This window comes from Chrysochloris asiatica, unplaced genomic scaffold, assembly GCF_000296735.1.
Source record: "Chrysochloris asiatica unplaced genomic scaffold, ChrAsi1.0 scaffold00030, whole genome shotgun sequence".
NCBI classification, from domain to species: domain Eukaryota; kingdom Metazoa; phylum Chordata; class Mammalia; order Afrosoricida; family Chrysochloridae; genus Chrysochloris; species Chrysochloris asiatica.
In genome coordinates, this window is record NW_006408548.1 from 15,955,004 (window position 1) to 15,967,234 (window position 12,231).

Here is a 12,231-nt window from a genome sequence, read left to right on the forward strand (position 1 = left end):
AGCAGTCTCCAAGGAGATGCTGGTGACCTTGAGCCACTGATCTTGTGGTTCAAAGTGACCTTGTAGTCTATCTAGTGCATTATCTCACATGTGTCAGACCTGGACTCCTCTAGCCTCTCCAAAATTACCATTCCTAAAAAACACTGTTTCAAGAAGATGATGCATCATGTCCTCTGTAGGATCTTTCGTATTAACTGTTTCTCAGAAAATAAAAACAATTACTTCCAATTAGGTATAATAAAAAAATCAGACCATAATACTCCGAAGCTGACCTATGCATACCATTAGCAGTGCAAAGCTGGAAACCCTGCTAGGAACTTCTTTGTGGCTTTTATGGTTAATTGAGCCATAAGGTTTTAGGGGAAGAAGAGCCATAAAAAACAACAACTAGGGATTCCTTTTGCTGCTTGCTAAACAAGAGAACTTTATCTGCAGTACCTCAAATTGTTGTTTTTAATAGAAAAGTTTGTATTTTATCTGGATTCATTTGATCAATTCTTTTTTTCCTAAACTAGCTTTTATTAATCATGTAAGTAGAAACTAAGTTGCCAATTTTTATATAGAACTGCAGAAGAAGCTAAAAAAAAAAATTTTTTTTTTTTTTATCAAAACAAAATGCATAGAAGCAAGACATTGGGTTCTACTGTCTATTATCTATGATTTTCATATTTCAACTTTTATTAAAATTGAACCAGTTTTGTTTTATAATACTTGATCCTATAAAACTGTCTTTTCCTGTAAAACATTATAAAAGTTAGAACTTAACATGTGATTGAACTTCAGTTATAAGTAATATGTCAAATATATTATTTTCAGTGATGACTATTTTGTCTACTGTTTTTAATAAGTCACTGCTTAATTTTAATGGTCCTTGTTTAAAATAGCTCACTTGAATTATCTCAAGGCAAATTATACATAATTAAATAAAAAGCATTTTGTCATTTATAAAAAGTTATTTGTGTTTAAACTGGCATCAAACAGATATTTTTTGAGAGAAGACTTTTCATTATTTATGGCTACTTTGTTCCATATCAATTGTAAAAGAGTCCATCATTATAATTCTAACTTAAGTTTGCTTTGTTGATATTTATTACATTAAACTATGAAATGGAAATTTGCTTAATAGGAAAACCATCTTCAGATAGAATTCCAAAGCCCAAGAGAACCCCTAAACAGAAGAAAGTAGAGACTGTAAACTCAGACTCCGATTCAGAATTTGGTGTTCCAAAGAAGACTGCAACACCCAAAGGTGAGGATTCCCTTTGTATAACAAGCTAACATATACTTGGTGGAATTTAAAAAGACTGCCTATTTTATTATAAATTGCTTTATTCAGTAAGCAGTATGCCTTTGAATCGTGCTGCATTAGAGTCCAGAAGACCTGTGGCAGTTTCATCTGGTCAGTAATCAAGAAATTAAACACAAAGAGTTGACGTAAATCAGTGGTATCACTAGGGTTAGTCTCACCCAGTGTGGTAAGTAACTCATGATGACATGTCTTACTGATGAATCGCCTTCATTACCAGACTATAATTATACAAAAATATATGATAAACACAGTTGTAAATTGCTTAAACATAATATTTCATTTATTATATGAATATTAGCATTCATTTTATAAACTTTCTATATTGAATTATATTATTTACAGTATATAACTTAAGTCTTTTGATTTTTCTCATTTTTTAAAAATTACTATTTCATTCTCAAAAATTTACTGATTTCGGTTCACAAATACGAATTACCACAATATTATAGTTAGAGCACCAGACTATTTGACAAAATAAGGGACCATAAATGTCCCGGCAGCAATTTAAAAAGTGCTTGCATTATGTGCATATCAAACCATGTAATTGGAAAAGTCATTGTAAATGAAGAGGTGTCACCCAGTGTAGTCGGTAAACCCCAAACCTCTGTAGTGATACCACTGAAGTAACTTGCACTCTTAAGAATGAATTTGTAATAATAAAAAAGCAGATTACGGCTCCACATTAAAATATGGCACATTACTCAAATAGGCTGGACCTAGGCACCTTATGCAAAAGCTTTTTGCTAATCATGGAAATGAGAATGTTATATTGAAGGCCACACAAGGGAACCAATACCAGGTCTCCCCAGTACCTTCCCACTTTGCCTCCAGAATCTGGCAAGACAATAGATATACTTTGAAAAAAAATGCTCTAAAAGCCAGTTCTTAATATTTATCCAGTAGATGAATATGAATTTATATAGTGTCTATTTTATTTTAAAAGGTGATTTTGAGGAGATAACAGACCTTCATGGAAAAAAGGAGAATAAGGAGGTTGAAAAAATAGAGTGACTAGGGAGGATGTGTATGTCAATACTTACGCATGATTTGACCACCTTTATAAATTCATAAGTGGTATTTCACTGATTCATTTACATATGACATTCTAAGATCATTTAGGCTTTTCCTTCTAGTAGGTTAGAGCTCAAGAAATTTTTAGAATTTAGAAATAAAATCTAGGTGAATTTTCTTTCACTGGCATCATTGTGGATGGAGAACATTTGCACATCATTTAAATGTTACCCTTTTCCCACTAATGATGAAAATAAGACGTTAACTTGATGAAAACAAAAGTATGTTGCATATATTAATTCAGGGTTTGCAAAGACGTGTAGATCTGAAAACTAGACAATTTCATGATTAATACTAGGAGATTTATTCTAAAAATTATTCTACTCAAAGTAGGACCTGCAGAGGTGGTTGTTCATAAGTTGTGATACCAATAGAAATGAATTGAATATTTATAACTTGTATAATAATTTGATATACTGTGACATCTAAGTGTGTGATTCCTTTTCAAGTAAATCCTTTTTTTTTTTTTTTTTTTTTTAATTTTAAAGTTGGACCTTGACAAATAGAAATTCTTAAGAAGGTGTGTGTGTATTTTGAGATTTTTTTTACCAGGCTCTTAGAGCAAATGTCCAAAATGAAAATGTTTTCTTTTATCTATCAGATGCTTGGTGATCAAAGTTGTTATTACCAAAACCTTGAAACTAGTTTAAAAATTATGCCATTTGTGCAATATTCTTTAGTCATGTAAACCCCACAATTGAAATAATGCTGCCAAATTGCTTCTACATCATTGGTATTAAGAGATCAGAATTGCTATGCTGATTGGGCTTGCCAAAGAAGTAGAGTATAATGTTCTGGCATTTATCTTTTTATACTGACTTACCTTGAGGGATTAAAAAACCTCTTTGTATCATTTTAAGGTAAAGGTCGAGGGGCAAAGAAAAGGAAAGCGTCTGGCTCTGAAAACGAAGGTGATTATAACCCTGGGAGGAAAACATCCAAAACAACAAGCAAGGTAATAAGGAGTGTCTTTTTAATGCATGGTTTACAATGATGTATAACTTGATTATTACTTTCATGGTCTATAACAACTTTAAATCTAGTATCTCATCAGTGTTGGTGGTGTTAAGTGCCATTGAGTTGGTTCTGATTCAGTGACCCTGGAAAGGGTTTCTGAGGAGCAACTGACTAGTAAGTTTGAACCAGTGACCTGGTTAAATAACTATCCAGGTATAAATTTGTAAAGGTTTGCTTCTTGGAGAAAGTGTGGTATAAATTACATAACACACTCAGAATATTCCAGTTGAGTTATTATAGTTACAGTTGATCTGTGAACAACATAGGGGTTAGATATGCCAATCTCCTACACAGTTGAATTATAGTTACAGTTGATCTGTGAACAACATAGGGGTTAGATATGCCAATCTCCTACACAGTTGAAAATCCACATAAAACTTCTGACTCTCCCCAAACCATGATTACTAATAGCATACTGTTCACTAGATGCCTTACAAATCAATTAACATATATTTTGTATAAAATTTTTGTGCCTTCTGCATTGATGACATCACAATTTTTTTTTTTTTTTACAATGGTCCTTATGCTGGATTCATTAATCCTGAAAGTTAATGCAAACACAGCTGCAGGCTGTACATATCAAGCCTCATGACTTTGGAGCACTTACAGCATCACTAGTGTCACTTCATATGGGTCCCATGGTGTTAGTCAAGGTTTAAGGTATTACACTAATCACCGTGAAAAATACACAAGGACCACAAGAGAGCATTTTTTACCATGATACGTAATTTATCAAAGAGACAAATTGCTTCCGTGGGGATGATTAGCATTTCAAGGAGATTTAACAAAGTTCAAACCCAAGTTGTTCAAGACTGAACTATATCTATCTACTACTACCTTTTTGAATATTCAGATTAAGTGAAGGCTGCTTTAAAAAACAAAAACAAAAAACTTTTTATTTATTTGATCAGGGCCAATTAACTTGAATTCATATGACTGTAGCTAATTTTTACACCTATCCTGATGTGGAGCTGTGGGATAAAGCACTAGACTGCAAGGTCGGCAGTGCAAACTCACCAGCTGCTCCTTGGAAACCCTATAGAGAGAGTCGCTATGAGTCAGAACCGACATGACAGCACTTAACAATTTTCTCAAGAAGCACACTATCTCTTAGGTAAATGGGTAACATCATATGTCCTGTTTTCCCATCAAAAATATTAAAATAGGTGATCAGAGCTTTATGCTTTTCTCCATGTTTGACCTCTTTTGTAAAGATTTCCAGGGTACACTATACAATATAGTCTTGTATCCCTCTCATGAATTCTTGACATATAATTGCATTTTTACTACTCTGGGCAAATTATTGCCTTAAAATCCTTTTCTAACCTTCCAAATAGTGACTATTGTTATATTTAAGTTAACACTATAGTTCTGATGTAATTGAAGTGTAAAGAATACTTTTTAACTTTGATATTTTAAATCTTTTGAAAAACATTTAGAAACCGAAGAAAACATCTTTTGATCAGGATTCAGATGTGGACATCTTCCCATCAGACTTTGCTTCTGAACCACCTTCTCTGCCACGAACTGGTAGGGCTAGAAAAGAAGTAAAATATTTTGCAGAGTCTGATGAAGAAGAAGATGTTGATTTTGCAATGTTTAATTAAGTGCCCGAAGAGCACAAACATTTTTCAACAAATACCCTGTGTTTGTCCTTTTGTCTTTTCCGTCTCAGACTTTTTGTACATCTGGCTTATTTTAATGTGATGATGTAATTGATGGTTTTTTATTATATTGTGGTAGGCCTTTTAACATTTTGTTCTTACACATACAGTTTTATGCTCTTTTTTACTCATTGATATGTCATGTACTGTCTGATTGGCTTGTAGAATTGTTATAGATTGCCGTGCATTAGCACAGATTTTAATTGTCATGGTTGCAGACTACAGACCTGCTTTTTGAAATGAAATTTAAACATTAAAAATGGAACTGTGCTGTTTGGTCTCTTTACTGTGAATGAAAGTGTAGTAAAAGCTTCCACACATGCCTTTAAAATAAATATATTTTATTCTTTGCCAGGAGATTCCATGGAAAAAAGGTAAACAGTATATGAACATAGAAAGCATTGTTAAACAATCTCAATGTACAAACAGAGCCAGTGAAGTATATCACAGACTTGCTAATATATCCAAAAAAAAAAAAAAAAAATTCCACTAGTGCTTAAATGAGAACTAAGAAACTGACACTTGTATCTTGTTAACCACTCTACCACAGCTTTCACTCTGCTTCATAGTGATTGAACAAAGGAGGCAGACTCTGCCCGTGCCATTGAACAAAGGAGGCAGACTCTGCCCGTGCCATTATCAGGCATGAATTAGGAAGGACACCAGAGTTACATGGTACAGGTGGTAGACGAGCCTGTTAATTATCCCATGAAATTTCCCTAATGGCTTGCGAACAGGTAAACAAAAACTAACACTGAAAAGTGTTTCTGCCTTGGAGGCTATCATTCCTGTAAAACTGTATCTTAAAAAAAAATTTTTTTTACCATGTGTAAATATCATTAAACAAGTAATAAACCACTTTTAATTTAAAGTGACATTAACAATTGAACAAATGACATTTGATTAACTGAACTGGCAGTTACACTGATACAGAATTATCTTCTGCGAGTGCAGTGGATTTTGTATACTTTTATTGGGCAACATGAAATGAAAGATGCAGTTAGAAAGCATCAAAAAGAGAGGACAAGCTTCCATACATCTATATTAGAATATCTTTAGCCTTATCTTGTCATACTGTACAAATAGTCCCATTTCCTTACCTTGATGTCTTGATTATTCTGTGAAAGCAAGACAGTATCTTTTTGAATCTTAGCTGGACAGTTTCATAACCTTGGTAGCTTGGTTATTTTGATAATGCAAGACAAAAGGAAAGCACCAAACATACAGTATAGAAAGAATAGAGTCATACATCTGTATGTACAAAGTCTTCAGAAACTTAACCAGGGCATAAATCATTCTGACGGGGTCTTTGTCATGCAATCTTGAGTGTTCAAAGAGGAAAATAGAAACTTGTAACTAGTTTCTGGTTGCATGAAATGGCTGATTTTTAGAATTTAAAAAGTTCATATTTCTAGGCAAGTTAGACAGGAATATACATGGGTACATTTGAAAACTTGTTGGTCCTTCTTGAGTTTAATATATTTTCAGTCCAAAACTAAGCAGCAGTAAAAATGGTTTTTCTTACATTTTAAATCCTGGAACTGAAGGTTCTGGGAATGTTTGAAGTAGCTGGAGAAGGTCTCATTGCACCAGTGGTGACTGACTGACCCCGTTGTTCTCCACTGAGCTGGATGAGATGCTGGGGCTGTGCTCTGCTGTATTCCCACTTGAACTTGGGGTCAAAGGTTCATGTCCTTCAGAATTCTCCAGCATTTCTTGAATGAGAGGTGGCATTGATCCAGGAATTTCCATTTTCAAGGTAATTACACGTTCTGCACCTTTTAAGGAGAGATAAAAGAAAATCTAGTTAAGATAAGGAGTTAAGCAGGATAACAGGGACCTTAACTTTCATTTTTTTAAACAAGGGTGTTTCCTCAAACTTACTCTTGTGTATGAATAAATCAAGTTATAAAATTATATCTAATGGCTTTTATCTTTATTGGAAGGATCCACATATTATAAGTCTCAAATAAAAACATAGCCAGTACTTTGATAAGGGTCTCTTTATTACCTGATAGAACTTCACTCATTTTTATAGGTGGTAACAAACAGCTGATACTACTGTTCTTTTTGATAACAGGAAATTGTGCTCACTATGCCTCCCAGAGGCAATCCTAGTTTTACAAAATTAACATCGCTGGAAAAGCAGCAGTGACGTGGTGATATGTTTCAATTTGGCATCACCATGCCTCAATTCAGTTCAGAAAATAGAGACCAAAAAGCCAAATTGACTCATCGTGACCCTGTATAGGGCTTCTGAGGTTCATAGTAGCTGAGCTGCTGACCTTGTGGTTAACTGTCTAGTACTTATCCTACAATGTTACCAGGGATCCTTTTACAAAAAGAAGTTTGTGATAGAAGACCAGAGAAGAGTTTATGTTGAAAATGAGACCACTGAAAGTATATCCACAGATGGAGGAAATGACTTGTACAGATTCAGAACAACTTGATCAAACACTGCACTTGTCTGAAACAGTAGTCACTTGCCACATGTGGCTAAATACAATTGAAAATTCAGTGCCTCAGTTACATTAGTCCATATTTCAAGCGCTTAAGGACCACATGTTCTAGTGTCTATTGTACTGGACAGTGCTACTTATAGAACATTTCCACAACAACAGTGAATTATATTAGATAGCACTGGTCTAGCTCTGTATTGAAGTCCTGGTGTGGGTTAATGAGCCAGACTGCAAAGCCATTTGAACTGCAAGGTCGGTGGTTTAAGCTTACCAGCTTCCACTCGGAAACCCTATGCAGGGTCGCTATAGGTCGGAATCGACTTGACGGCACTTAACAGCTTTGTATTATAGCACTGGACTGCAAACCACAAGGTTGGTGGTTTGAGCTCACTAGTTGCTCTGCAGGAGAACGATGACGCTTTCTGTTTCCATAAAGATTCATAGCCTCACAAACCCTATACAGAGTCGCTATGAGTTAAAACAGATTTGACAGTACTTAACAGCTATACATAAGGGACGGCAATATTGAATAGACTTATTTTTAATAATTAGGATATATAATGACATTGCTTAAGCAGTGGTATCTACTGTTCTACTCTTTGTCCCATCTTGAGATGAGTTTAGGATGTCTCACTGAAGAAACCTCTTAGGAGGAGCTTAAGAATTGAGACTCCTAGTCAAATAAGTTCACTGTGCTTTTAAGTACTTTCTACAATGTGGTGCTTACTTCCCTGGCTTGCCAAAATCTTCAAGAAACAGTACACTACTGGGGAAGGAGAATGACAAATAATAGCACATTTGGTACCAAGGATAGCTGCTGACTTCTCTACACATAGGAAAATTAACACTCAACTATGATATGGCTCTAGGCACTTCTGTAATTGCTTGAATTGCCACATAAACTGAAAATCACTAAGCAAAGAATATTTACACTTCTCCAGAAGGCAAGAATTCCGTTGCTTAGAGGTGTGCAGAAGTAAATCTGTCAGTATAGGAGACAGCAATGATTGTAGTGTGAGAGAAACTTACTTAACCAACAACCATTATCCTAAACACTATTCATTTTTCTTGAGGAAAAACTAGAGTAAGTTTTACATAAACCAGAGTGTGTGCAGAAGAGGCTAGAATAAAATCTGTATGAGTACAAAATTTAAAAGTTGATCACACAGCATGTTCCCTTGAAAGCAATGTTTTTCTTACCACTCATCTGAATTTTAAAACGTTCAATCTATTCAGATTGAGTAACATAAATTTTTGAGTTTTATTTTGGAAGTGAAACATTAATTTTATTTTAATGAATTCCAAAACTTAAGAAGTATCTGTTTCCATACATCTTGAATTTAAATGCGGGATTGAAAAAATACAATACAACTCTATTTCATGAATTTAGTGTAGATTCTAAGGACATACCTTTAGCACTAATGCTACGGAGATCTGTGATTTTCATTAAGATCTTTGGAAACATGTGAGGCTTGCTCGGTCGTCTCTTTCTGATATAAATTTTTAGTGCTTCCAGCAATGGTTCCTGTAGCTTATCTACTTTTGTTGGTTCTTCAAGGTCTTGCCGGTCTACATACCGGGAACAAAGTATTAAAACAATCACCATCGGCTCTGAATGGGCTACACACACTCTCCTGGCTAGAGAACTTCTGCACATTTTCCTTTTGTTCCTATAAGACTTTACTATGACTTTACTAATGTGGTGGTTCACATACACAGATTTAAGATACACACAATTGCTTTAAGCAGTAACACTTGAAAATGATTGCTCCCCTTAGTTGAAAGTAAATTTTGATGGCTTATTGCTTTTTTCTGATAAAGAATTTAACCCTCTTGACCAGGAGGTGGCACCACTGAACTGATTTTTGAAAACCTTGGGCCAGATTCTTACTATAGCAAGGTAAATCTGTCCTTTAATTTAGTCATTACCTTTTAATCACTTATGATTCAGCTTCCTGTGAGCCAGTAAGGTCACTACTAAAAAAGCTATATTTTATCCTATGCCTTCAGAGGTTGGGGGGCTTGTATTCCTGGCCTCCGGTTCACTAAATTAACAAACAATACATGTAAGGCCCTCAGATCATCATTCAAATGTCCCTAGACAATTCTACAATAGGCTAACTCTGCCTTTAAAAAAAAAATAACCTGTGGCAGCCGAAGAAATAACCTTTTGGCATTTGAGAGCCAAAAGAACCCAAATACTATGAATTAATTTATAACAATAAGGAAAAATTCCACACACCCAGGCATACAAGCCTGGCTTTATTTATATGTATTTTCCCATGAAAAATGATTTCATAATGGAGATGAGGAATTTCCCACAAATGGCACTTTTTTCTTCATGGAGCTGCATAGATCTTTCTAGATAGGTTATACCTCCACAGATTAAGCAGATGGCACTTAGAAGGCCTGTTTCTGTGTCATCCATTTCCAAAGGCAGGAGTTGATTGGCAAACGTGAACACAAGGTCAGTCAGAGGACCAAATCCAGCATTGTGCATCTGAGTCCGATTTAGGGTAAGGCCATCTGAAAAAGTCATGGTGTCTTGTTCTGGGGTATACCTGGTGCAAATTCTGAGAATCTGGAAGGAAAAAAACAAAACAACATGCTTGATAGATCTTCTAAGCTGGCCTATTCTAAGAACATCAGTCAGATGTAGCCAGGAAATAACATGAAGATTTCCAAGGAACTCAAACATGACAAGGGACATGCCGCCCCCTTTCAGATGTTTAATGTCTTCTCCAGCTCTTTCATTAAAAAAGCACAGAAGTCAAAACACAGGGGCTAAAGTTACTTAAGAAGTAATGAATAGGACATGAGAAATTTTGAGAAATAACTGCTAAAAGTAATTCATCTTTGGTCCATATAAACATTTACTGAGTACCTACTTATGTCCTAGGCACTGTGCCAGGTGCTATGGATACAAAGATAAATGTTACTATTCTTTTAAAGAGCTTGGTCTACCACACACAAAAAAGGCTTTCCACCATTTATTAAATGCCGAGACACACCAAAAGGAGCTCTGGTGGCATAGTGGATACAAACTGGGCTGCTAACTGCAATGTCAGTAGTTCGAATCTACCAGTCACTCAGTGAGAGAAAGGTGAGGCTTTCTGCTTCTGTAAAGATTTATAGCCTCAGAAACCCTATACAAGTTCCTAATGGAGTTGGAACTGACTTGGTGACACACAACCACCACTACCTACCATATAAGTGTTATATGTGCCATAGAGTCAATCTCAACTCAGTAAAGTGAACTTTATTATTTTACAAATGAGGGACACTGAGACCCAGAAAGGTTAAGTGATGTACTATTATTCATTTTACAGATGAGAAATAACTCTGAGTAGTGTGTCCTACGTGACATAACATGACATAACTATTAAGATAGCATGATCTGAATTCAGACAATCTCCACAGCCTCTCCCCTTCACTACCACTCCATAGCTAACGCATTATAACATGCTGAGAATCAAACCCAGATGCCTCTCTTAGATTAAGCAACCTCCAGTCCAATACTAAGGAGAGCTGGTAGTATAATGGTTACGAATCGGACTGCTAACCTCAAGGTCGGCAGTTCGTACATACTGTTTCCGAGGGAAACAAGATGAAGGCTTTCTGCTCCCGTAAACATTTGCAGCCTCGGAAAACCTGTGCAGGCTCACTATGAGTCGGGACCAACTCCAAGGTACTTAACTGATTTGCTATTAGCCCCATTTGTCTCCTGGGTTGAGTAACTTTGTATAAAACTCTGTATGGCTACTCAGCTGATCTGCTTTACAGAAATGCACAGCCTGGACAAAATTTCTATAAACATCACTTACACTGGGGTGGGAGTGGAGGGGAGGAATCCAAATATAAACATCTAAACCAAGACATGTTCTCAAAATTCTGAATGTTCCTAATGTATAACATCAAGTGGTACATTGATAACGAATACGAGTGGTAGCCCAACATCACAGTGATTGATCCCTTTTCAATGAAAATGTGGGCAATTTTATGTCTCAGCTGTTTGTTCAGTCCAACCCCTGCTCCCATCATGAAACACAATCAGGCAGTGTAAGTAGCCTCCTCCCCGCTTCTGACCAGTTCTGCCTCTGGATGGAAATCAAGCAGTTTCATTTTGTACACACTTAAGTCAAGTTCCTTCTGAGTTCCAGACATGCTGTTTTACTTCATCTTGGTAGTTGATGGCTCATGAAGCCATTTCCAATGTTAGAGCAGCAAGGGAACCTGGAGGTCACTGAGTACAACCTTGAACTCCTGTGAAGGTCACTGAGTACAACCTTGAACTCCTGTGAAAGCCCTGAGGTACGCAGAGTGCTGAGATCACATATGCAGCAGTGCTTTAGCCTAGGGCAGACTTCTAGCTCCAAATTCCTTAAACTATCTGGAGGAACACGAAAAAATGCTGCCTACTCAGGGAATATCATGGGTCAGTAACCACGTGATGTTAGGGATTGTAGTATACTCAACATCTTTGGTCTCAAAACTTCCAGGCACGCTTCTAGTTTGCAATTACATTGGTAGTAAGTCTTTGCAGCTTAACGTTTTATCAAGAGGGGCAAGATTCTGTCTCGTCTTGTGAAGAATGACAGGAAAGTGGGGATTTGCTAGGAAGGAAAAAACAGGATTTCGGCATCTGCAAGGTGTTAACAGATTTCTTAGAAATCCAATTGCTAACTGTAGCACACAAACATCTCTTTCCAAC

General features: G+C 36.0%; 2 protein-coding genes across 6 annotated transcripts in view; one reads left to right on the top strand and one right to left on the bottom strand.

Annotated features, from left to right (window-relative positions):
- TOP2B (topoisomerase (DNA) II beta 180kDa) overlaps positions 1-5,413 on the top strand; it is an 88,572-nt gene extending 83,159 nt beyond the window's left edge. Inside the window, exons 34-36 of the mRNA XM_006851624.1 lie at positions 1,127-1,249; positions 3,241-3,335; positions 4,837-5,413. Coding sequence (XP_006851686.1) covers positions 1,127-1,249; positions 3,241-3,335; positions 4,837-5,004 — 386 coding nt within the window. The 3' untranslated portion in view covers positions 5,005-5,413. The remainder of the gene's footprint in view (positions 1-1,126; positions 1,250-3,240; positions 3,336-4,836) is intronic.
- RARB (retinoic acid receptor, beta) overlaps positions 5,386-12,231 on the bottom strand; it is a 621,377-nt gene continuing 614,531 nt past the window's right edge. For 3 of the 5 annotated variants that reach the window (XM_006851619.1, XM_006851621.1, XM_006851623.1), the window contains 3 exons: positions 9,897-10,101; positions 8,931-9,089; positions 6,643-6,839 (listed from right to left, as the gene is read on the bottom strand). In XM_006851619.1, the coding sequence (XP_006851681.1) occupies positions 6,643-6,839; positions 8,931-9,089; positions 9,897-10,101 (561 nt within the window). Of the gene's footprint in view, positions 6,840-8,930; positions 9,090-9,896; positions 10,102-12,231 lie in introns of all 5 variants that reach the window. The other 2 variants (XM_006851622.1, XM_006851620.1) reach the window with 1 other exon arrangement.